This window comes from Pogona vitticeps, chromosome 4, assembly GCF_051106095.1.
Source record: "Pogona vitticeps strain Pit_001003342236 chromosome 4, PviZW2.1, whole genome shotgun sequence".
NCBI classification, from domain to species: Eukaryota; Metazoa; Chordata; class Lepidosauria; order Squamata; family Agamidae; genus Pogona; species Pogona vitticeps.
In genome coordinates, this window is record NC_135786.1 from 74,608,508 (window position 1) to 74,633,534 (window position 25,027).

General features: G+C 40.4%; 1 protein-coding gene across 5 annotated transcripts in view; it reads left to right on the top strand.

Annotated features, from left to right (window-relative positions):
• PATJ (PATJ crumbs cell polarity complex component) overlaps positions 1-25,027 on the top strand; it is a 219,626-nt gene that overhangs the window by 95,418 nt on the left and 99,181 nt on the right. For all 5 annotated transcript variants that reach the window (XM_072997719.2, XM_072997722.2, XM_072997721.2 and 2 more), the window contains exon 27: positions 6,747-6,855. In XM_072997719.2, coding sequence (XP_072853820.2) covers positions 6,747-6,855 — 109 coding nt within the window. The remainder of the gene's footprint in view (positions 1-6,746; positions 6,856-25,027) is intronic.

Here is a 25,027-nt window from a genome sequence, read left to right on the forward strand (position 1 = left end):
CTAAAGGGAAGTCAACTACAGACCACTGTCTAGTTCTCTATCATCTGGCCAACAAATATTCACAGAAGCCCAATTGTAAACTCTACACTGCTTTCCTGGATCTGAAGGGAGCCTTTGATTCTATTGACAGAGATCTCCTCTGGTCCAAACTATACAATCTGAACATTGACCAAAGGCTGCTCTTCCTCATCAAAAGATTGCATACTTCTACAACTTGCCAAGTCAAGTGTTCCCCCGCTGGAAAACTAACATTAAAGATCCCGGTTAATAAAGGCGTTAAACAGGGCTGCATCCTAGCGCCCGCTTTATTTAACCTGTTTCTCAACGATATGGCCCCTTTCCTGGCTGAAATAGATGCTCACTCTCCTAAAATCGGCTCCCTACAAGTCCCTCTGCTCCTCTACGCGGATGATGCCGTTCTAATTTCCCGCACCCGTGTGGGTTTGAAACGCCTACTCACTAGGTGCCTCGAATATCTTAACCAAAACAAGCTTCTACTAAACTGCGAAAAATCAAAAATTCTTGTTTTCTCCAAATCCTGGCGACCCTTAAAATGGGTAATCAATGGAAACACAATAGAACAGGTTAAGCATTTCAAATACCTTGGTATCAACTTTCAATATAACTTATTTTGGACACAACACCGTAATTCTGTTACAAATCTAGCCACTTCCAGCACCCTTGCAGTCTCCCGGTTTTTCTACAATACTGGCAACCAATTCATCCCTGCAGCCATAAAGGTTTTTAACGCTAAAGTTCAGGCCCAAATTCTATATGGTTGCCCTATATGGATCAGCTCATTCGACCATTCTATTGAGTGTATCCAGTCAAAATTTCTTCGCAAAATATTAGGGCTGCCTAATTGCGTCCCATACGCTGCTCTTTGCCTGGAAACCGGACAGACTTCAATCGAATCTAGAGCCTGGTTGATTACCTTCAAATACTGGCTGAGACTTCATAACGACCCTGATCCAAATAGTCTCATTTTTCAACTACTTCAAGATTCGTCCTCCTCCAACTGGCTTGCCATCATCGAGAAAAAAATTAGTGCTTTGGGTCTATGCTTGGACTCCTTCTATATGCTGTCTGCCTCTGAAACGTTTCAAATAATTAAACGAAGAGTCCTGGACATTGAGCAACAAAACCTTTACAATGTGGCTAACAAGACTTGTTCACCAGTGAAATTGTCTCTTCCTTGCAAATTTGGACATATAGCTTCATACCTCTCTGCACTAAGTAACCCCCAGCACCGGAGGGCGTTCTCATTGGCCCGGTTTAATGTGATGCCATCTGCAGTCCTGACGGGCAGATTTTTAAGGACCCCCCACGCAGATAGGCTTTGTTCATGCAAACAAAACTGTATCGATTCAATTTCCCATATCCTATTAGGGTGTCCCAAGTATACTGCCCCTCGTATCCAACTTTTAGAACCAATTTTAAAAAACAAATCAGGCCTCTCTGAAGCCGACAAAGTTTATTTTATGTTGAGTGACTCTTTACAGGATGTATCTGCGAGTGTAGCATCCTTTCTACACTATGTTACAATCCTGTGTAACAAAGACCAGCAAACTGTACTCCTCTTTTAACTTTCCTTTTATACGTTGTCTTGTCTATGCCAATAAAGGTCTGATTGATTGATTGATTTCCACACACTTACATAACAACTGAGTAAGACTTGCTTCTTGGAGCTTACTGCAGTTGCAAAGTCATCCTGGCAAGAGCAATTTTCAGCAATTAAAGACTTCTGCCTTCTATCCTGTGGCCCTCAATGGCTTCCCAACAATTAAAAGGTTTCTGTGGAAGCCTTAGGATCTTAGTGGGGTAGGGAAAGAAATCAGGAATGTTTTAGTTCTGAATAATTTCTGAACGATTTATTTCTGAAAAATTGCTGAGACTGATGTCATCATCAACTTTACACAAAGTAACTTACAAGACAGAATTTTAGCCACTGAATAAATGGGGCTTGTTAAATCCCATTGTTACAACTTGTTGATTCAGTAGATCTGTTCTAGTCGAGTCTATTAATTAGATTTAGCTGTTGAAGTTCTTCTAAGGAAACTGGATACACAGAAAATTTGTTTTCTTTTGTAGCCAATAATAAGTTGCCCTTGTTATAAATACATTCCCATTCAACTAGTGGATAAATCAAAACCACATATATATATAATAATGCACATTTCTCTTACAACAGTAATGTATTCCCTAGCTATTACTTCCAAAACAAATCTAGCTGTGAAAGCACAGCTCCTTTTTTCATTCTGGAATTAAAGTTTAAAATCATATTGTACAGCCCTGCACGTAGAATTTGTACTGCTTATGCAGTATTCCCAGTTATTTTTAACATGAAAAAAGTGGTTGTTATGCTAGTGAATTTTTTAAATGATTAGCAATCAATATTTTGTTGATCACTTAGAGTTTTGATAGTGCATGTATTACAGAAATATGTGATCAAAAGGTAATGGAATATATGAATTCTAGAGCTGTGTATGATTAGGTATCTTGAGAATTTTAGCGTGTGGAGTCCTGTGCAGTAAAATCAAATTAAAGGACATGTGGATAATACATAAGCTGCCTGGACAGATCAGTGCTTTGGTATCTCTGGCTCCAAAGTCAGAGGTTGGGAGTTCCATTCCCCACTGTGTCTCTTGGGAGGAGAGCCAGACTTGGCCAAGCTGCACAGTCCCAGTGCACCCTCCAGAAGAAGGGGATGGTAAACTTCTTCTGTGTATTCTTTACCTAGAAAATCCTGGAAAGGGTTGGCATAAGTCAGAATTGATTTGATGGCATGCCAAATGAGAGAGATATATATGTTGTTGTTTGTTTGGTTGTTCATTTGTTTTTGCAAAGTCTCAAGGGAGCCTTTAGATGTACAGAAAAGATGTACATAAACTCAACAGAATCTGCTCATTTTGTATTCTGCCTTTCTACTGCAGGGTTCAAGGCAACCAATGAATGATTGCTACATGAAACAGTGGTGTGTTTGTATGGTAGCTAATTATGTGTTGCATATGGTTTTTTCTTTTTCTTTTTTGGAGTTTCTCAGGTTGTAAATGTAGTTTACCGTATGAGGCCTACTTGAGCTGGTCACTGAAGAACAGGAAATCCCATTGAATATGTAGCTTATTTATAGGCTGCAATTCTAAAATCTCTGTAATTTAGTAGCAACTAGTGCTATTATTCAAGAAAAGTTAATTGAACTAGTTTAGTAATAAGTGATCAGCTACTTTACCTATGGCATTCTGGCATGGTTTGGGAGTAGCTCTGTAGCGGACAAAAAAGCTCTACAGAGAACCATTAAAATTGCCCAGAATATCATCGGGCTCCAGCTACCAACCCTGGATGACATCTTCACATCCCGCTGTCTAAGGAAGTCACACAGCATCCTGAGAGACTCTTCCCATCCTGCTTATAACTTTTTTGAACTGTTACCATCTGGCAGAAGATATAGAACAATTAAGACTCGGACCATACGTTTTCTCAATAGTTTTTATCCCAGAGCTATAATTGCAATTAATAATGAGCTTAAAGACCACCAGTAGTGAATAATTATTTGGACTGTGTTACTTGGCCTGCGGTGTAGATGTTTGTATTTTTAGTGGGGGACTTTTAGTGGGTGGGGAGTGTTTGGGGAATTTTATGTGTGTGCATGTGTCTGGTCTCTGGGTGTCTGTGAATTTCGTTGTATGTGTATATACTTACAATGACAATAAATGATGATGATGATGATGATGATGATGATGATGATGATGATGATGATGATGATGATGTCATGGAAGAGCTTGGAAAAGTAATGTTCTGGAATGGCAGTTCCCAGAATTCTCTAGCCAACAGATTCTGGTCATAGAAAACAATAATAAAAAATTAAATCCCTGCCAAAGTTGGCTTCAGTTATAAGGAAAAGCTGTCAGCATACATGTAGAGTGAAGCAAACAAATGTAAAGGGGATGATGCCTTTGGAGACGTAATTATTCCAGATAAGACCATTTGCCCAGTATGTTTGCATATGCAGATTGCTCAGATGGAAATGCTACTTGCAGAGCCAGAGTTTGGGAGTTTGATTCCCCGCTGTGCCTTCTTGAGAGGGTTTGGTCTTGGTAATCCATAGAGTCTCTTCCAGGTCTGCAGTTCTAAGGTTATGAACTCAGTGGTTTAGATACCAGGTTGTGGAGCCAGAGGTTGGGAGTTCAGTTCCCCACTGTGCCTCCTTGATAGGGGCTGGACTCGATGATCCACAGGGTCCTTTCCAGCTCTGCAGTTCTAAGATTATAATTATTAAACTGGCAGAAGTATCAGCAAGCTCAGCAAGCTCAAAGAGTGGAAATGTAAATTTTAAAAGGGGAATAATAGAAGAAATATTATAGCAAATGGAAGAGACATAAAGATGGAGGGGGGGAGGATAAACAGAGAATTACACAAGATAACCCAAAACAAAATTAGAGAGGCCGAATTAAAATGCTGTTTTAAACAATGTACAGAATCGGAGAAAATAGAGAAAGCCCATGTCTTTCAATGTTTATAAAAAAGAAGGCAGCAGGCATGTTCAAAAATGTTAACAGTATGATAATTGTCCACAATAAAATACTAGTGCAAAGTGAGTATACCTAATAGTTGCTTGACAGTAACAGATCAAAATAATTTCTTGTACCAGAGGTACATACTGGATGCAGAATAAAGAAATCTAAAAAGCAATACAGCTAAAAGAAAAATAGAAAGCTCCTAGATTCAAAGTTTTTGCAGAAATATTAAAGTGAATTGATGATGATGACTAAATTGTTTTAGTGACTCTGATCAGATCTATAGCGCAGGAATAGAGATAGGATATTGGTATCCCATCTCTAGCAGGCATCATTCCTGACATTCAGGTAAGATTGGCTTTCATTACATTACCCAAAAAAGAAAATGTCTAAGAGTGAGGTGACTACAGAACAATATGTTTAATGAGGCACTTGCTTATGGTTTTCGTTACAACAAACACTATATGGCTGAATTTATATGAAGTGTGAAGAAGACATGCACATTGGAGTGAGAGGATTTGGAACCAGAGAAGCATGATTTTGTCTTTATGCATTTGGGGAGAGAGACTGTGACAGGAATATGAATATAGTCTTGCTTTTTTGACTACAAGAAAGTTTTTGACATAGTCTAGCACAACAAGCTGATAACTTACTGATAAACAAAAGTCTTTATGCAGGAAATACTCATACCATTAGCAACCTGTAGTGGCAATAAAAAGCTCCAAAGAAAGTTCAGGATCAAGTGACAGATACCATAAAGAAATGAAGTGCAGTGCTCTCACTGCTGCTTTTCAATTTCCACTCCAAGAATGTCCTTATGTATAGATGATAGAGTATTAATAGCTGAATATTTAGACTCCCTGTGCAAGTTACTTGATAAAGTCATTGAAGTAATGAAATGTAGTTCAAAAATGAATGCAAGGAAAACCAAGTTTAATTGTAATCAGTAAAATGCAAGCTGTGCAAGAAAGGCAGATTCAAACTGTATGTTGGAGTCTGTTGACAAATATGAGTACCTTGCAATTTGGTTGTATGAATGATGGGATTATAGCAGTGCAATGAAAGTCAAAACAGAGGTGGTCTAGAGCAGCTTCCATGAGATGAAGACTGTAATATGCACCAAAATCTTTAAAGATAAAGAAACCACAAACATGTGCATACAGGAAATTTATTTCAGATGCTGTGCTGCGTTTATTGCCTTCAGTTTTGCATATAGGACCAGGTCTGTATTACTGTTTACAATAGTGTTTAGAATAATATCTAGAATAAATATAGATATTAGATATGTTAGATATATATTAGATATTAGATATATTAATATCTGATATAAATATAAATAAATACCTTCAAAAAAGGTAGTGACCGCATATATCAAGCTGTTGCTTTTACTGTAGGCATTGGAGAGAGAAAAAATCTCAAAGCATCATGCACACCACTGGGGGTGATAATAATTCTTTCCTGTATAAAAAAAGATTTTCCAGCCATTTATGCTGATCTCATGACATTAGGCACTCACCATTTGTTTACTAAAGTGCATCTTGCTATTAGCACTTTGATGGCTTGAGATGCGCTTGAGCATAATTTAGTAAAACTGGGAAGCTCAATAATGATTCAGTTGTTTTGAGCCAGAGAAACAGATGCTTGGATGAGTCTGCTACAGTTGCTGAGCTGCTTTCTTTAGATCTAGGATGTATCACTATATGCATCACTATCGAAACTGCCTTTATTTATGTGAGGTAATGGCATTTTATTGGAAGTTTTGTAATACAGGGCCCTTAATCAGAATTAAAATCTGAATAAAATACTGTAGTCTATAATGCTTATGAACCTTCTATGTAAAAAGCTGTCTTTTCTAAAGTGCAGCAAAACAATATGTTTTAGAAGCCATTTAAAGTCCTTTTCAAACCAGACCTTTCAGTTTTTGTTTCCAGCGAAGTACTGAGCAATCATAATTGCATCTCATATATATATATTTGTAATGAAATGCTTTTTTCCCCTTCTTCTTCCAGGAGTCTAGTATGAAGTTTATCTGTATTTTGTGATCTTCAGTGCTAGTTCAAAAACATTTTGTGATGTTGGTTTATTTGAGCAAGCTAAACATTCTATGATATTTGAAGCTGATTTGTGGAGCAACATTTAAAGCATTTAAAGTCTCTCATTTCTTGCCTGGAAAATGAAATTGGATGTGAAGGTCTTGGGTACAATATACAAACTTTTTCTGTTTATTTTCAGAAGAAAAGTGGGGCTCTACCACCCATGAAATTGCCACCTCCTTACAGTGGATTTAAAAAATCCACTTCTGAAGAGTCTGAGGAGGAAGAAGGTGACATTTATACTGAAGGTGAGTTGTGGTTTATTGAATTTCTGCATTAAGGATCTTAAATGTGATGTTACTATGAAAGCAACAGTTTTTGAGATTTTGAATTTTCATGGAGAAATACTTTTGCACTAAACTCATCAAAGTGGGACTGAGGTTTCTTAAATCTAGCAGTATTTAATATTTTAAAACATCTGTTCTGAATGGGAGGGAAAACTTAATATCCATAGTAAGCAATTAGGCTCATGTGAACATCACATTGTTGATGTGTTTGCTGCTTCATCTAGTGAAAAATCCTCACTTTCATGCCACATAACCATACCTTGGATGTATTATAGTCTTCAGAACAGGATGGTTTTCTAAATGTAATGCATTGTTTCTGTGTGCTTTCTCCCTTTTCAGACTTCATGCTGAGTTTATTGGGTTTTCCTCTTTCCCCTCAAAATGTGATTGTGAAAAACAGACACAAAATCACTTTATTCGTGATTTTTAAACTGTGGTTTTGGATTCTTCTGGATCTAACAACAATGTCTGCTGCACATAACTCATCCCCTGTAGCTCACAATTTCTCTTCCTGTACTTTTGATGCTAGATCTGGCTTTTTGCATGAACAGAAACAGATAGGATCAAAGAGAGGAGAGGACTAGAAAGTAGTCCTAGAGAAGCCTTCAGAACATGTCAAACCAAATACAATGCTATGAAGGTATAAACAAGGTGGGAGAGTGAGAGCAGAGGTGAAGGAGTCTAAATACTAGTTGGAAATTTATACTGAGAGGAAGAAGAAGAATTGCACTTCTTGAGAGTTTGTGGTGTGTGGTGTCTCTGTGGTTTTCCCTTCTTATTCTGTCTGATCCTTCTTTTGCCTCTTTGTACTTTCTTACCTGCCATGTCTTCCTTTTCCTTTGGTACTATAGGAACCAAAATGCATGTTGAATGACACTCTACAAGGCTAAGTACTAAATAATCTCCATTCCGAATTAATGTATTCAATTAAATTCAATTTCATTTCTATCCCGCTCTTCTTTCATAACCACAACTTGAGGTGACTCAAAAGAAGATGTAAAAACAAATACAAATATACACACAAAAAGATGCAATATTAAAAACACAAATTATGATATTAAAACAGAGAATGAAAGCAATTTTTAAAGCAAATGATAAATTAGGATAGCAGCCACTTATTCTAAACCCCTTCTGTCACAAAGTCAGTTGCCAAAAATCTCCCTCAATAGAAAGTTCATTACCAGCCAGCATAAGAACAGTAGGAAAGGCAGTATAGTGCCAAAAAGACTTTATATTGCTGGAGAAAATGCAACAGAGTCACTGTGGGGTTCTGATCAGTGAGCAAGCCTAATCTGGTGGCTTCTTGAAGGGCCAAGGAGTATTACATGACTTCCTCCATCTTATTAAGAGACTTTTTTTTTTTGTGGGATCAAACAAGTTTCACTCATTCATCATTTTAGCTATATCACATTCCTATCCCATGCTCTGTACCAGCCACAGACTCAGACTAGGGCACTGTTGAGAAGAAAAGGAAGTTATTCTGGCTGTTCTTCCAAGGTTGACTGATTATAGGGCAATGTTAGATATGCCTCAAATTGCAGAAGGAATCTATGAAACCACGGTAAAATATGTGGTTAGTATACACTTCACATGCAATTTTGTTTTTAATTTGGGCAAGTTTGGCTCCAAGAGTAAGGGAAAAGCTAGTTTCCTTATTAAAAGCAAGAATTTCTACAGATACATTTAAATGAAGGAGAGTGAGAACACTGCCTCTCCAATAGATGTCACTGTGGTTACCAGCAAACATTTCTGAACCTGACGTGGGCAAAGCAATACAGCTTTAGAAACCTTTCAGAAAAATTATGACTCTAGATTTCTCTTGGATATTTGGTTTTTTTAGTGTACTAGGTCGTGTTTCAGTATTTTTGAATAATGTTTCTTACTTTACCTTTCTTAAAGAACAATGGAGCATTGCAACATTCCTATTCAACTTAGTATGCTTGTGCTTTGTCTGTAGTGTCCCATCTCATGTGTGTTTCTGTTTCCCATTCTTGTTTATAAATGCAGAATGCTTGTGCATAACTGTTTACAACTGTTGCTACAGTGCTGGAACATTGAAAATGCATTACACATGATATGGAGAGTTACTTTTAAGTAGAATGAATACAGTGACATGTTTAAAGCCTTCTGCAGTTAAGTGGTGGTAGGATGATGCTCTGGTTTCCAGAGCAGCATCCCACCACAGCTGTTCTGGGTGGCTTCAGCCCATCATTATATTCATTTTCCTTCAAAGGTGGCTTCTGCTCCAATAATTGTTTGGACAGTTGTAACTGATAACAGTGCTTTGGCTCTTTCACTGTTAATGAACTGAACAGATGGTATGCCTAAGGATTTGTGCATGCCTATGCATTTTAGAAAGAAAGGATAGAGACTTATGCTGTTCAGATGGAAAGAAAAAGAGGAGCAAATGATAAATAGGGAGGTGCAAACATGAATTTCCTAGGATGTTTGATTGTGACTTTTAAAAACTGCTATAAAAAAGAGAGATGTTAATGCTTTGAATGTGTCATCTTGCGTTTTACTGAAGAGGCATTAAATCCATTAGAATCAGCACTGCAAAGAGCAAGATTTAGGTTGGCTAAATTCAGACAGAGCAATTTTGTTTCTGGAATGCAAACATGATCCTCTACTGCATTTCTGATCATGTAAAACCTGAAAGAAGATCCTTAAGCAACTCTGCAAGGCTGACAGACATTCAGTGGTGCTTGGAACCAGGAACATATATCTATAAATCTCTCTGGCTGATGTTTATGAACCATTTTTTCCCTGCAATTAAGAGTGGGCACATTAAGAATGACATTAACTGTCGCCAGCTGGAGAGAACAGGGACCATCTCTTCAACCGAGTCACCTTTCGGGACAGGGACGGCATTCGCATGTTAGTGATCTCCAGCAATGCAACAACACAGCAGCAATAGCAGCCGCGGTGGTAGCAGCAGCGTCAGTGGGTCAGATGTGGGAAGCCAGGGATTTGTTTTCCCTGCATAGTTATGCCGACAGTTTTGCCGACAGATACAACTGTTAGCTTGTGGGCAAGCTTGAAATTAAGTACAATTGATCACATCTCATCATAGAAAGGGAACTGAAAGCTTACCCTTAAGGCGAGGGAAATCTCTCCGTCAGGCCCAAGGTCGTCAGACGAGCTCTGAGTCTCTTTCTGTGTGTGGTGTGATGAGGATTTGAGCTGCTCCCAGCATTTGAATGTTTGTCAGGAATGCAGATACCTTGAGGTGCATACTGATACAGCAATGGTACAAGGGGGGTTCCCAGGTATGTATGGAAGTCTCTCTTTCGATATATATTGTCCTTACTTTTGCAGAGCATTTGTAGGGCTTTAATAAATTGTGAGTGCAAATGAAAAGCAAAATGAGAATAGCATTATTGTTGTTGTTGTTATTTTAAACATGTTTGGATGTAAATAGTATTGATGTTTTGGTGCTTTTAAAAATGTGTTGGCTAAGTTGAAGTTTGAAACCATTGGCTGCAATCAGTTTGAATCTGGCAGCATCAGATATCTGCTGTGGTTGCTTAAAATTATCAAACTTACTTATTCTATGTATTACTAGCATGGGATACGGGTGGGTGATTCTGTAATGTTTTGCCTTGCAAGGTTTGGGGTAACTGGCTATAATATAGTAAACAAGCAGCTGTGCAAATGTCAACTGTCAGCATTTTCATTGTGTGAAGGCAACAGGATGTGAGTAAACAAACAGAATGTGAGTCAACCAACAGCCTGTTTCACCTTAGTGTCACAATATCGCTCACTTGTGAAGTATAACAGGCTCTTCCTGTCTATGTATGTAGTGGATACAAGAGGTATCTAGTATGTACTCTCTCTCTCTCTCTCTCTCTCTCTCTCTCTGTGTGTGTGTGTGTGTGTGTGTGTTGAGCACGCGCACACTTCTGCATGATGTTTGTGTATAAGATCCTTCACACACACACAAACACACAAGTCAAGACATGACAATATTACTTTGGTATGTTCAGCATCTGCCTTTTTAATTCAGCCTTTCTCAGTTATTGTAAATGCGGAACTTTATAGAACACTTGATTCTGTGTACAGAAAGCTGGCTTTGGAAAACTACAAAGGACAAATTTCCTTAGTGAAGTTGATACTTTATCACTGAGGGAATACTTAGCAGTACTGCAGTGACTTGCAATTAGAGATATGACATAACAATTTGTGAAAGAAGGTGTGTGGGGATTTGCTAGATATGTTACAATATTCCATTAATGCATGGCAAAAGTCTGCATTTATGCATAAGCTGACTGTAAGGCTCCAAAACAGCATCTTTTAGCAGGACCTGTTACGGAGAATAATATGCTATTGCAAAGTGAGCAAACTGGAAGTAGTAGATCTATCCAACTGGTAGCAGCTGTGCAATTCTAATGAGAGTATAAAGCATGCCGCCTGCTTGCTTATTTCTTTTTGCATGTCTAAAATATCTTCCTTGTGCACCTGTTTTTAAAAATGAGGACTTTTATGAAATATAGTGTCTGCTCTAGGAAGGAAGACTTAACATGCCCATTAATGCTTAATGGCATTCTGCTAATGCTTGTATTGATTACAAGACATTATTTATAATTGCAGAAAATGGTGCTTCATCTGTCCATTTGAGCTTATTGTTATTTCCTTATAAATAGCTATTTTTTTGTCATCAGTATGGCATGAATGAATGACTACCGCATTAGCATACGTTTTTAGTAATATGTTTTTAATATTATAATTTCCCACCTCAGATGTGTAGTAGCAATTTCTCCCAAATTGCTTTGTAGATGTTCACATAAGTAAGGCACAGACAGTGTGACTGAAAGATTCTCTTGCCTTTTGTTCTTTGAGAGTAATTCTACTTTTTGTATATTATAGTGATGAGGCAGCAGTCTGCTGCAAGCTGAACCTGTTTTTCCTGTGCTTTCGCCAGTGGTGCTGTGCATATTGGCTTGGGAAGAGCAGCTTTGTGTTAGCGTAAGAGTGCTCTGCTAACAGAAAGGGTCTCTGCCAGATTCCACCGGTTCCCCTCTCCTGCTACAGTCCTTCATCCCACACCATGCTCAAAGACTGCATCTGTGTGTGCTTTGGAAGGAAAGACCGCAGAAGGAAAATAGCAGGCAGATAAATTGTTGAGGCATTATTGAATGATGGTAGCTGTTAGTATTCTTTTTCATCCATTTAGATGTACTGTTGAGATCTTTAACCTTATCTAATGTCATAGGTTTGCCAGTGGTTTGAGCAGAGGCACTTGCTCCCTGAAATTTTGTGTGTGTGTGTGTGTGTGTGTGTGTGTGTGTGTGTGAGAGAGAGAGAGAGAGAGAGAGAGAGAGAGAGAGAGAGAGTCTCCTGCTTATACCATGAGCCATCCCTATTAAGTGTCAGGTGGTCGGACACTCTAGGATTTGCTTGTTCTACACAACCCTGTACACACCTCCAGGAAGGTTCACCATTTGAAAAGCATTACCACAGCTTGTGTTTATCGGTGTCTGACACAGTCTCTTTCTCAATGCACCAATCTTTCCAGGTGCTTTTGCAGTGAGGACAAAATACGAATCATTTTGAGAATATTCTACAGCTAGCCTTGGGCTTACAGGTTACCCTTTCCTGTTTTTTTTTTTTCCTTTCCTTTCCTTTCCTTTCCTTTCCTTTCCTTTTTATTTTATTTATTTATTTATTTATTTGCAGAAGGTAAGTGAAGGGAAGAAATTTGAAGGTGCTGTTTGATAAGGTATGATTTGTGCAAACCACAGTGTCAGTAAAAGCCAGTTAAATCAGTCAGATTGGCAGGCATTAGGGACAGGGCTTATTGGTAATGGCCTCTGCCTTATGCAATGCCTGCTCAAGGCATGTAAAGTTATTCCCCTCAGTTGTATTTAAGAAGGCCTTGAAAACAGACCCCTCATGATAAGATTTTAACTGGTGTGCTTTTTATTATTTAGGTATAGCTGCTTTTTTTGTGAGACAGTGTGAGATAATGGATAGAGTGTTGAATTAGGACTTAGTAGACTTAGGTTTAAATGCCTGCTCATCCATAGAGTGTGGCTTGCAAACCATTCCTTGAGCATCTCCTGTATTTTAATCCTATTTGAATAGCTTTAAGTTGTAAGTGACCTGATGACATATAACAGCTGCAATTTTATTTATATGTATTTCTGATTTTCAAAAAAATCTTTGCTCTCCCATGTTTTTTTTAAATGCTAAGTTTTATTTTTATATTCTTTTTATTTTTACGCTTGTATTTTTGTTCAGTGCCTTAGGCAGCTGATCTGCCCTGGAAATTCCAGGATCTGCAGTTCGAAAATACAGATCTTCAAACCTCTGCTGAGAACTAGTTTGCAATTTAAGGTCACACTTTTGAGTTAGGTGATCCTGCCTATGTGCATAAAGGAGTAATTACTTACCACCTAGCATTGAACAGTTTGACACTGTTCATGTCTTATCTACTGCTACTTGTACAGGTAAAACTAATCTTTGAAAACAAAATTCTTTTGAGCGGTTGCATGTCTAATGTTGTCTGGTTTAAGAAACTTCTGTAGGTATTTAAATGTTCAAAGCCACAGAGGACAGATTAGCTTCCTACTTTGCAACTCAGTTAAGACACACATAAAATAAGAACGTAGACTTCCTGCTGCCAAATGACAACTTAACAGTGTGATATCCACACCTTTAGTGAGGGTAATCCAACTTTTTTTTTTTTAAAGGTTTTGGATTTCTGATCAGGAAAAGACCTGTAGTATTAAGAAATGCAGATGAGTCTGATCCTGATTCTGCATAAGGAACAGATTGCACATAGCACTGCATCTTTCTGTGACAGCGCTACAGTGATGGAAATTAGAGAGAGGCATGAACTTGGGTTTGGAGATGCATGCCATTTCATGGCGCAACACCTGTGTTCCTTTCCCCTGCCTCCCCAGCTTGATCCTCCACTCACCAGCCAGCGTGTGCTTATCTCCTCTTCCTCTCCAGCTGTTCAACCAGTCTCCGACAGAAGCACAGACTTCTCTGCCCCACTTCCTTGTTCGATTGTCCACTCAGATAAGGAGGCAAACCTCTGCTCCTGCAGGGGCAGCAAAAGAGGAGAAGGAGAGAACACATGCCATCTGCTGAGTGGGTCATTGGCAGGGGAGGTGTGGTGCTGTGTGTACAAACTGGCATGAACCACTGAACTGAGGCTTGTGTCCATCTCTAGTGGAAATCCCTTTGCAGTATTTGTAATTTTGAAAAGTTGGATAGTACTTTTTAAATGAATTCAGTATAGTGGGGTCTTGACTTGAGAACTTAATCCGTATTGGAAGGCGGTTCTCAAGTCAAAATGTTCTCAAGTCAAATCTGCATTTCCCATAGGAATGCATTGAAAACCATTTGATCCGTATCTGCTCTTTTCCGTCCATAGAAATGGGAAGCTGCTATTCTGCCTTCGACCACTAGAGGGGGATATTTTGTTTCTTTTTTTTCTTAGGTCAAGAAAGGTTCAGGGAAGGCAGGGAAAATACAGTCCAGGCAGTACAGTACCAGGCAGTCCGAAGACTGTCTCCCAATCCACTCTCTAAATGCTGGGAGGAGTGAGGAAGCAGACAGGCATCCTTTTCACTGGCCAACAGTTAACTGAAAGTTCAAATTTTGCACTTTCCCTGCCTCCCACATGGTTTTTTTTCAGTTCTTAACTCAAATCTAAGTACTTAAATCAAGTCAATATTTTCCTATGAGAGCGGTTCTTAAATCAAAATGTTCTTAACTCAAGCCATTCTTAAATCAAGACCCCACTGTATATGGTGGCTGCTGTTGCAAGACACTATTCACATGGCTGTGTGGCCATCAAAGGCACTTAGTAGTAAATGGTTGTCCAAGTTTAGTAGAGAAAGGATTCATTAGGCTGTGTTCTGAAGGAGCTAAATGACAGGCCCCAATTATTCCATATATTTAGGATGGTGTGTATTTAATGGGTTTGACAATCATAACCTTTTCCAAACATAATAGGTACATCAAGGGTGCAAGTAGAAATGAACAATAGATGTGTTGTTCATTTCTGCTTGCACCCTTAGGTTCTTGTTCCTTTGTTGTCATTTAAAAAAGAGTCAACAATGACTTCTTTCTGTCATGACCTTACACCAGACACTCAAATATCACTTAGGAGTATACAGTGGTGCCTCGATTTATGAAATTAATCCGTATTGGAATGGTGGCCGTAAGTCCAAATTTTCATAAGTGGAAGCACCATTTCCCATAAGAATGCATTGAAAACCGATTAATCCGTTCCGGCTGAAGAAAAAAATACAAAAAAAATACCCAAAATAAAATAAAATACTGTAAAAACAGAACAGTTTTTGAAAAGCAAAAAGCAGCACCTTACCGTGCTGCCGGTGCCGGGAGGTGAGCTGCCGAACCATGCCGTCCGGGCTCTGCCTCCCGTCCCCGCTGCTCTCTGCCTCCTGTCCCCGCTGCCCTCTGCCTCCCATCCCCGCTGCCCTCTGCCATTGTGGGAGGCAAGCCATCAGACCATGCTGGCCGTGCTCTGCCTCCCATCTCCGCTGCCTCCTCCACTGTGGGAGGCGAGCCGTCCGACCATGCCAGCTGGGCCTTGCCTCCTGTCCCCGCTGCCCTTTACCTCCCTTCCCCGCTGCCCTCTGCCTCCCATCCCTGCTGCCTCTGCCGCTGTGGGAGGTGAGCTGTCAGAACATGCCAGCTGGGCTCTGCCTCCCATCCCTGCTGCCTTCTGCCTCCCATCCCTGCTGTCCTCTGCCTCCCGTCCCCGCTGCCTTCTGGCTCCTGTCCCCGTTGCCTCTGCCACTGTAGGATGCGAGCTGTCAGACCATGCCGGCCACGTTCTGCCTCCCATCCCTGCTGTGGGCAGCAGAGCGGCTTTGTAAACCCAGGAAGCCGAAAGCTGCCCCAACCTCTGCACCAGGTGCCATCTTCCTGGGCTTCCAAAGCCACCGTGACCGCCACACCGGGGACAGCTTCCCGGGCTTCCAAAGCACAGGCATCTGGCGTGGCGGTCAGGACGGTGTTGGAAGACCGGGAGGCTGAGCCTCCCTTTTCCTAACCGTTGGGGTGAAGAAGCAGCCTCTTTGCCACCAATGGTTTGAATTTCCCACCCTTTCCCCCCTGCCTGTTTCTTTTCGTAAATGGAATCTCCGGAGTGAGTCGAAGCAAAATTTTGTGGCTGGAGCTTTTCGTAACTCAAAATTTTCATAATTAGGGACGTCCATAAGTTGAGACTCCACTGTATATGTGAAGATTTTCAGTCATCCAGGTGAGGTTATCTGGAAGTTGAGTCATGGGAACTGGACTTTTTTTTTCTTATTAGTTTGAAATATTTCACTACTCATCTAAGTAGTTTCTTCAGTCTGAGAAGAGCCTGAAGGAAACACCTGATATATCCTCCACATTGGTTACACACTTCCCCCCCCCCCGGTCTGAATAGGCTCATTAGATGGACAAAGGGCAGGGGGATAAGTGAAAATCCCACCTCTACAGCCCCTTTGCACCCATTGTCATTGGTTGTTAACAGTCATTAACAGTGGTCTTTACGGTGAGTGGGCCTGGTCTTTCTAGTGACAGATGAAAGGGCAGCACCATCAATGGAAGACAGATTGTAACTAAGACCTCCACCCCTGCTGAGTGAGGGATTTTCTATATGCACATGTACATATGGCCTCCCTGACCCCTCTTTCAAGGCACCCGTATTCTCGGTCCAAGACTAACTGTTCATTTGCCATGACTCAACTTCCAGATATCCCTTACAACAGTGGTCCCCAACCTTGGGCCTCCAGATGTTCTTGGACTACAACTCCCAGAAGCCTTCACCACCATCTCTGCTGGCCAGGATTTCTGGGAGTTGAAATCCAAGAATATCTGGAGGCCCAAGGTTGGGGACCACTGCCTTACAAGACATGGCACTGTCATGAGTTAAGATGGTTTATCCGATTTGGCTCTTTGGGGATGTGAGTGAAGGCATATTAAGTCTCCTTGCGGTAAAAAGTTCCAAAAAGCTGGATTAAGTATATACGTCCCTGTGTGCATTTTTAAATTTTGCTGGATATTTTGTCATGCAGCAGTGGTTTGCACATTTCAGCTCATTTTCTGAGGAGATGGCAACGCATTCTCACTCAGTCTTCCATGAATGCTTTTGTAGTCTTTTGAATGCCCTTCTGAAATTGTCAAAAATGAGGATCTCAGGGACCACATCTCCCTTTAGGAGCCTGCCTGAGTGTTAAGATCTTCATGGGAGGCCATTCTCTTGGGCTCACCACCCTCACAGGTGCATTTGGTGGGGACATAGGAGAGGGCCTTCTGTGTCAATGCACCCAAATTCTGGAACTCCTTTCTGTGGGAGGTCAGGCTGGCTCCATCTTCGCTGTCCTTCTGCAAGCCGACAAAGACAGGCTTTCCCTTAGTGATTTGCTGTCTGACAGGGGTTTTTTTAATGGAGTGTTGTGCCTTGTTGCTTTTCATATGTTTTTTGGTGTTGATTTTTTTTACCCTTTTCGTTTACCCTTTTTAGTGTTGAATTTGATTCTCTTCAAATATTTGTATACTTACTGTTTTTAACTTTTAGATATTGTCTTTTACTAATATGAGCTGCTTTGGGCCCTTTTTAAGGAGAAAGGTGAAGTACAAATATTTTAAAGAAAGAAAGAAAGATGAACATATTTGTAACCTCCTTCCTGTCTTCATCCAAGTTGGGTTCAGTTCTCTGCCCATCCCCTGTAATGCTGTGGGCAATTCTATACTTGAATAAGTGAGGTTCCGTACTGGCAAGGCAATAATTAATTTATAGTGCTTTGCAGAAAGTAGAGGGACTGAACTGACTCAACCTAAAGGTAGTATCTAAATAATTATCTGGAATACATTCACATGTAATGCAATCCTACATGTGTCCACTAATACTGAACAGCTCTGCCCGTTCAAATATGTATAGGCTTACAGCTTTACATTGGATAAAATAGTAGTAATAAAAAGAATGAGCTAGAAGCCAACCAGGCATAGTAGGATAATAAAGTCTCATGTTAAATATTTCTCTGGTGTTTCCTACACCATTTTTCAAGCACGTTTCTTTCTTACAATTTATTTTTCCATCTGCAGTCAAACCTAAGTATTAGTTCTTTGTGTATGGTAGCTCATTCTTATAACCTTTTTTTTTACTTTCACAAGTCTCTTGATGTTCTTATCTTGTTTGCCAAAAGAAACAAGGAGCTGAAAAGATTTATTGTAGTGTACTTCTTGTCGAATTTGTTGATTCCAACTGAAGTTAAATATAATTATAATCTACCTCAAGCTAAGACCTCTCCTCCTTTATAAACACAGTGATAAGGATCAATTGTTAGGCATGTTCTATATGTTCAGAAAAGGCCTAATTTTTAAAATGTATTCGAGATGACAAATATGTTTCACATTCAGCCTGAAGAGAAAAGCTTTATAAGTAAACAATTTTGACCTATAGTATTTAGTATCAGGTTGTTTACAGTGCTTTAGGGGACAGCATTTAGTTTAAATATACAGAGTTGGCATGAAGGAGGGGGGTGTTTTTGTAATGGTTGTGTTGTGTTTTAGAGACAATCTTTCATACTTTACTGAACTAAACAAAATAGCTCTAGCACTCTGCTACAGAACAGACAATACTAACTATTGTCCATTTGGATGTTCTTTCTGCTTCTGGACAGAAGAGGAGTGGAAGAATTATGTATTTTTAAAGAACACATCAAAATATTGTAGCTTTTTTCTATTATGTATGTCAGAGCCTTGTTAGATCAGGTCAAAGGCCATCTAGTCCAGCATATTGTTCCCTACAAAGGCCGACCAGAAACAGGCAAGCAGGATGTGAGGACAATCGCTGTTCTCCTTAAGTGGCTGGGGGAGCACTGGTGGTGGCATGCACTAACTGGTGCTCAAAGGTACAAGAGTACATTGGACAGAAAGTGCGCTGACGTGAACTGGACTGGTCTACAGATATATGTCCTGTAGAATGGATTACTGAGCTCTGGAATAGCTTGCCTATGGGATGGCATTGAAGAAATCTTTGGTTTGTTTCATTAACAGCATGATTGACTATTTCTTGGTGGCACAAAGGGCTGAGGATTTATCCCAGTCTATGCGCGACGGAATGAGCCAAAAAAAAAAAAAAAAGACAGATACATGATTGCTGTAGCAAGAAAGCTTTGGCTGAGCTGTAGCACAATGAAACAGTATGGGCACACTACAAGACATTTTCAGTTGCCTCAGGCTCAGAATGTACCCCGATAAGATGCTAGAGTTATATCATATGCCACTGGATAAAGGGACAATATATTTTCTGGGAATAAAGAAAGGTGGTGCAATGCACTTTTTCTCCCAGCTTGCCGTCTACCAGTGCAGAACTGAATTTTAGGGGTGAACGTAATGAAGCGAATCAGAAGGTGGGAAACTTTAGGGGTAGTTGATAGAACAAACAGCAATGACGTCCTGAGAGAACGTTTCTCCCCTCAACGTTTTCCCTAAATCTAGGTTCCCAATCCCTTTCTCTTTCCAAGGGAGAAGGACTTTTCCTCTTCTTGACACATCTTTCTCCCAGCCAATGTTCCTACTGAGCCTTTTTCAGGATCCCTCATCTGGGATATATGAAGAGGTTCTGTTGGACTTACCTATTTGGACCTAAGGCACTAAGCTCTTTGCACCCTTGCATTGGATTAGTTAGATATAATCCTTAGTTTTTGTTTTAGTCATATTTTGATTTGCTAGCTTTGCTGCCATATAGTGGGAACCTTTAGGCCTGCTTCTAAAAGTCAGAACTGGGGGGAGTTTAGATGGTACTAGACAACACTTCAAGTGTCTGCCTTGATTTTACATGTCACAGAGATTTCATTTAAAGAGTTAATTTAGTTTGTTCGGGATTGTATCTATTCAGACAGCTTTAGTGAGAGCAGAATATTTGACTTGGTCTGTTCCCCTTATTGTACATAAGTCTTCATCTTAACCTCTAAGGTTGTGTCTCCCTCCTCCTTCCAATTCAGTTTAAAGCCCTCCTGATGAATTTCTTTATGCTGTGGCCAAACACATTCTTCCCACTCCTTGTGAAGTGTAACCCATCACTTGCCTGCAGTCCATTTTACAAGAAGCATAGCCTGCAGTCCCACTCATTCACCCAGATTATTTTCTTTTCCCTTTCCATTCATCTTCTGAACACTGGTATGATGGTCAAGAAGAGTATCTTGACCAGATAGGGACTTCCCCTCTTTCACCTTTTCTTCCATTGGTGCTATCAGTTTGCACTTGCTGCATATATAGGTTGTGTTGTTTCCAGGCACGAAGACAAACATTGCGCATACTTTGCAGGTCACCACCCCTGAAGTGTCTCCCTGTTACCTTTTTTCCTTTCTTCTGTTTGTCTATGAGTGCCATTTCCTTTGTCTTGTCTGCTGGGGAAGTCCACAAGCATATAACTATGTCCAGAACTTTTATTAGGGACCTCCCTCTTGGCCTCCCACACCAAGCTTCCCTGTCAAATTCCCATTAGCTCTCCTTGTTTGCTCGCTCTGGGCACACTCTCTCTAGTGTCTATCTCAATTGTGTTCCTCTTCTGTGCTCTGTCAGCAAACAGAAAGTAGCACTGAATATCTATACAAAAATTCAACCCACTCCTTGGACCAGTTAGCCCAATGACATTTATGCAACTACACAATATAGCTCACCCAGAAGCACAACTATATTACAACTCCCCTGCTTGTGCTAAGAGCTCACAGGATGGTAATACAGAACCAAGGATAGCACCAAGGATCCAAGGATAGCTTTTTGCTCCAAAGATAGCTGCAGCTGAATGGATGAACTTGGGCCTCTTTTAGTCCATGCCTATTCTCTTCAAGCTTCGGTCCTTCCACCTCAGTAGGAAGTACTAAAGGACAATTCACTAGCCTGAACCTGGGCATTTGATTCCCTCTTCAGGGCTCCTACCTAGTGCCCTGCTGGTTTTAGTGTACTAGCTCATAAGACCATGCAGCTTCTGGAGGAGGACAAGACATCTTCCTGCTGGCAGCCAGGCTTGGGAAGTGCAGGCGTTGCTGGCTTAGGGGTGAGACCAGGGCAGGTATCCCTACTACTGATACTCCTGGCTCTTCAGGCTGCAAGTCCATTTCTAGATAATCACTGGGCTTCTGGGTCATGACATCCATTCATACTTATAGTTGTTTTAGAAATAGAGAAACTCCAGAATATGCTAGACCACAAGACGAATGGTTTAGCTTCTAATTAGAAGTGCAAAGGAAATGTAAACCATATTTAAATGGTCAACCATATTCTCTCTTTAATGTGATTTTGGGTTTCACTCTGATACCTGAGTGCTGAAAGCAGTCTTCTAATGCCTGCCAACATTTTGAACTCCAAATAAAAGACAAATCCTTCAACAATGCTAAAGAGACAGTTAATAAAAGCTAGGCTGTACATTTTAATATCTAATATTTAATTCCCAAAGTAGGCTGTACAAAACAAAACAAGATAATTCAATATTGCTGTTGTTTGAAACAGTTCTTTGCCTCAGTAACCAAGGTCAAGCCATACTTGTGTTGAATTCTAAAAATCTTGTCTTCCAATATTTATACTTGAAAGGCCTTCAAGCTCAAGAGGAGAAGGGGGGAGCTAAGAAATCCGAGGGGTTAGTATTGTCTGGTTTCTTTACTACACTCTTGAAAACATGAGCTGCTCCATTCTCCATTTCACAGTTCCTGACATTTAATTTCTCTTATTCTTGTATTTTAAATCTGTACTAATGAAGACATTTGTCACTAGATAAATTTAGGCCCCAAGAAAATGTTCATAAAAAGTTAATTAGGGAGTGTGGCCTTACAATTTTAAAGTAATTTCCCAGTGGAACACAAGATCCTGGAATAAACTATCTTTCTCTACCTCTTCATGCGTCATTATTCACATTGCATAAAATATGCCTTGCCTCACAATAAATTCTCACACTTGTGGCCAAATCTATCATGTTAATCAGCCCTTACTGTTTGGCATAAATGGCATTGTGGACTCAGGTTTCCAGATTCCTTTGAGGAAGAGCATAAATCTCCAGAGAAAATGATGAAGCAGGAATAGCTGCCCTATGAACCAAGCAAAATACTAGTTGTCCTGCACATTACCTCTACCCACAAAAGCCCCAAAAGAAAGAACAAAGGCTACAGGTATTAATTCTTTAGAAGCCATTAATTTTGCAAGCACCTTTAACGTAATGCAGTAATATCTAGAAACCAACATGAATTTGTCAAGCTCACAGGATAATATCTTCCTGATAGATGGTGGGAATGCTGTAGACATAACATAACTTGTTCAGCAAAGCTTTTGACAAAGTGCCTCATGATATTCTGATTAACAAGCTAACTAGGTGTGGGCTGGATAGAACAAGTGTCAGGTTGATACACAGTTGATGACAGAACTGTACTCAGAGAGTTCTTATGAACTGATCCTTCTTGAACTGGGAGGAGGTAACAAATGAGATACGGCAAAGCTCTGTCTTGACCCTAATTCTCTTCAAAATTTTTATTAATTACTTGAATGAGGAGGGTGCAGGGAATGCTTATCAAATTTGCAGATGACACAGAATTGGGTAGAATAGCTAATAAATACCCTGGAAGACAAAATCAAATTCAAAGAGACCTCTATAGCCTCAGACACTGGGTTGAAAACAAAAGAATGAAATTTAACAGGGATAAGTGCCAAATTCTAGGGGTGAAAAACCAAATGCACAGTTACAAGATGCAGGATGCTTGGCTCAGTAATACAAGTGAGAAGAACCTTAGAATTATTGTAGATCACATGCTGAATATGAGACAGCAGTGCAATATGGCTTTAAAAAGGCAAATGCTATTTTAGGCTGCATTAGCAAAAGTATAGTCTCCAAATCCCATGAAATACTGATCTACCATTTTCTCAGCACTGGTTAGGTCTCATCTTGAGCACTGTATCTAGTTCTGGACACGGCACTTTAAGAAAGATGCTGACAAACTTAAAAAACTTCAGAGGAGCACAACAAAGATGATCAGGGTACTGTGAACTAAGTCCTACGAGGAAAAACTGGAATAACTGGGCACATTTAACCTTGGGAATAGAAAATGAGGGGGGATATAATAGCATTTTTCAAATACTTGAAGATTGTCATGCTGAGGAGGGACAGGATCTGTTCTCGATCATTCCATAATACAGAAGACATAATAATGGGCTCAAGTTACAGGAAGCCATATTTTGGTTGAATATCAGGAAAAAAATGTCCTGATTGTTAGAGCAGTAAGGCAATGGAACTAATTACCTTGGGAGATTGTGCGTGTTCCAACATTGGAGGCATTGAACAAAAAAAAAATTAGACAGCCATCTGTCAGATCTACTTTGGTTTGGATTCCTGCATTGAGCAGAGGGTTGGGCTCAATGGTCTTATACTTCCAATTCCATTGTTCTATGATTTTATAAGCTACAATCTGTACTTCCTAATTTAGGGGTGATAAATATTTATTCAAAATATTGCCTGACAGTATTAAAAGAAGCAGTTAAAAACCAATAATAAATTGTAAGAATATTTTGTTTGCTTGCTTGGTTGGATGCTTGGTTGCTTGCTTGTTTCATTCATTCATTCCATTTGTTTCCCCTTTGCATAGTGTCACAGCACTATTCTGGGTGGGTTACAACTAGAGATGGAGGTATTTGTATTCGTATATGAATACCTCCGCACAGCTGGATGGAACAAGGGTCTGTCCCCTTGGGGCTGGACCATCCACTCACGCGTCCGCCAGTGGCAGCTCCTCTCTCCCTTCCAATTGCTCTGGAGCTCCCCATCAGCTATCCACTCCTTGCAGAAGGAGGGAAGATGAGTATCCCTGCCAGGCTGATGAGTGAATAGTTGACTGGGAGCACCGGAGTGATTGGAAGGGAGAGTGGAGCCGGTGGCAGTGGATGTGTGAGAGGATGTAACCCCTCCTCTGGGGCATTCTTTTGGGCAGAACCAGAGTGATGTGGTCAAATTTACTTGCACCAATCATCAGTCTGGCTGCTGCATTCTGGACCTGCTGAAGTCTCTGGATCAGGTTCAAAGGGAACCTCATGTAGACAATATTACAGTAGTCAATCCAGGAGATGACTATGGCCTGCACCAAAGTACTGAGGGAGTCCTAGTCTAGGTAAGATCAAAGTTGGGCATTAAGCCTAAGCTGGTTAAAGACTGATCTGGACACGGCTGCAATCTTGGACTCCCAAGAAAGAGTTGGCTCCAGAAGAATGCCCAAATTATGCACTTGGTCCCTAAACTGCAGGGACTACCATCCAGCCTAGGGACCATCCTCCCTAAGCTATCAGAGGACCCCCACAGGAGGAAAATCTCTGTTTTGTCTGGGTTCAGTTTGAGCTTGTTAGCCCTGGTCCATTCCAGTACTGCAGCCGGGCGATGCTCCACCATCTGGACGGCATCCATTGCAGAGGTGGTAATGGAGGTATAGATTTGTGTGTTATTAGCATACTGATGACACCTTACTCTGAAACTCCTGATGACCTCCCCCAATGGCTTAACATAGATGTTAAATAGCATCGGCGATAGTGCCAGTCCCCGAGGAACCCCATACTGTAGAGTCCAAGATGCTGATACCTTCTCCCGTAGCTGAACTCTCTGGACATGTTCCTTGAGGAAGGATCAGAGCCAGTTCAATGCTAAGCCCCCAATCCCAACCTCAGAGAGCCTATCCAGCAGGATATCATGATCAATGGTATTAAAAGTCACTGAGAGATTTAGGAGTACCAACAAGGTGCATCTGCCCCTGTGAACCTCCCTTAAAAGGTCATCCTGCAGTGCGACCAGTTTTGCTTCAGTGCCTCGTTGCGGCCTGAATCCTGACTGGAATGGGTCAAGGCAATCCCGCTCCTCTAGCTATGACTGCAGCTGATTTGCCGCCACCCTCTCAATCACTGTGCATTGTATGTTAGTGGTCGGACAGAAATTGTTAAGGTTGTCCTTTTTATTTTTAAAAGCATTAAACAAATACATTAAAACTCATAACAAGAGCAAGATTAAAATTGCAAATAAAACATAGAATAAAATGATCTCTTTTTAGAAGTCCCCTTGGTCAACCAGTCATTTTAAGGAAAGCTTACCTGAAGAAAAAGGTCTTTGCCTGCTTGTGGAAGGACAGTAAAAATG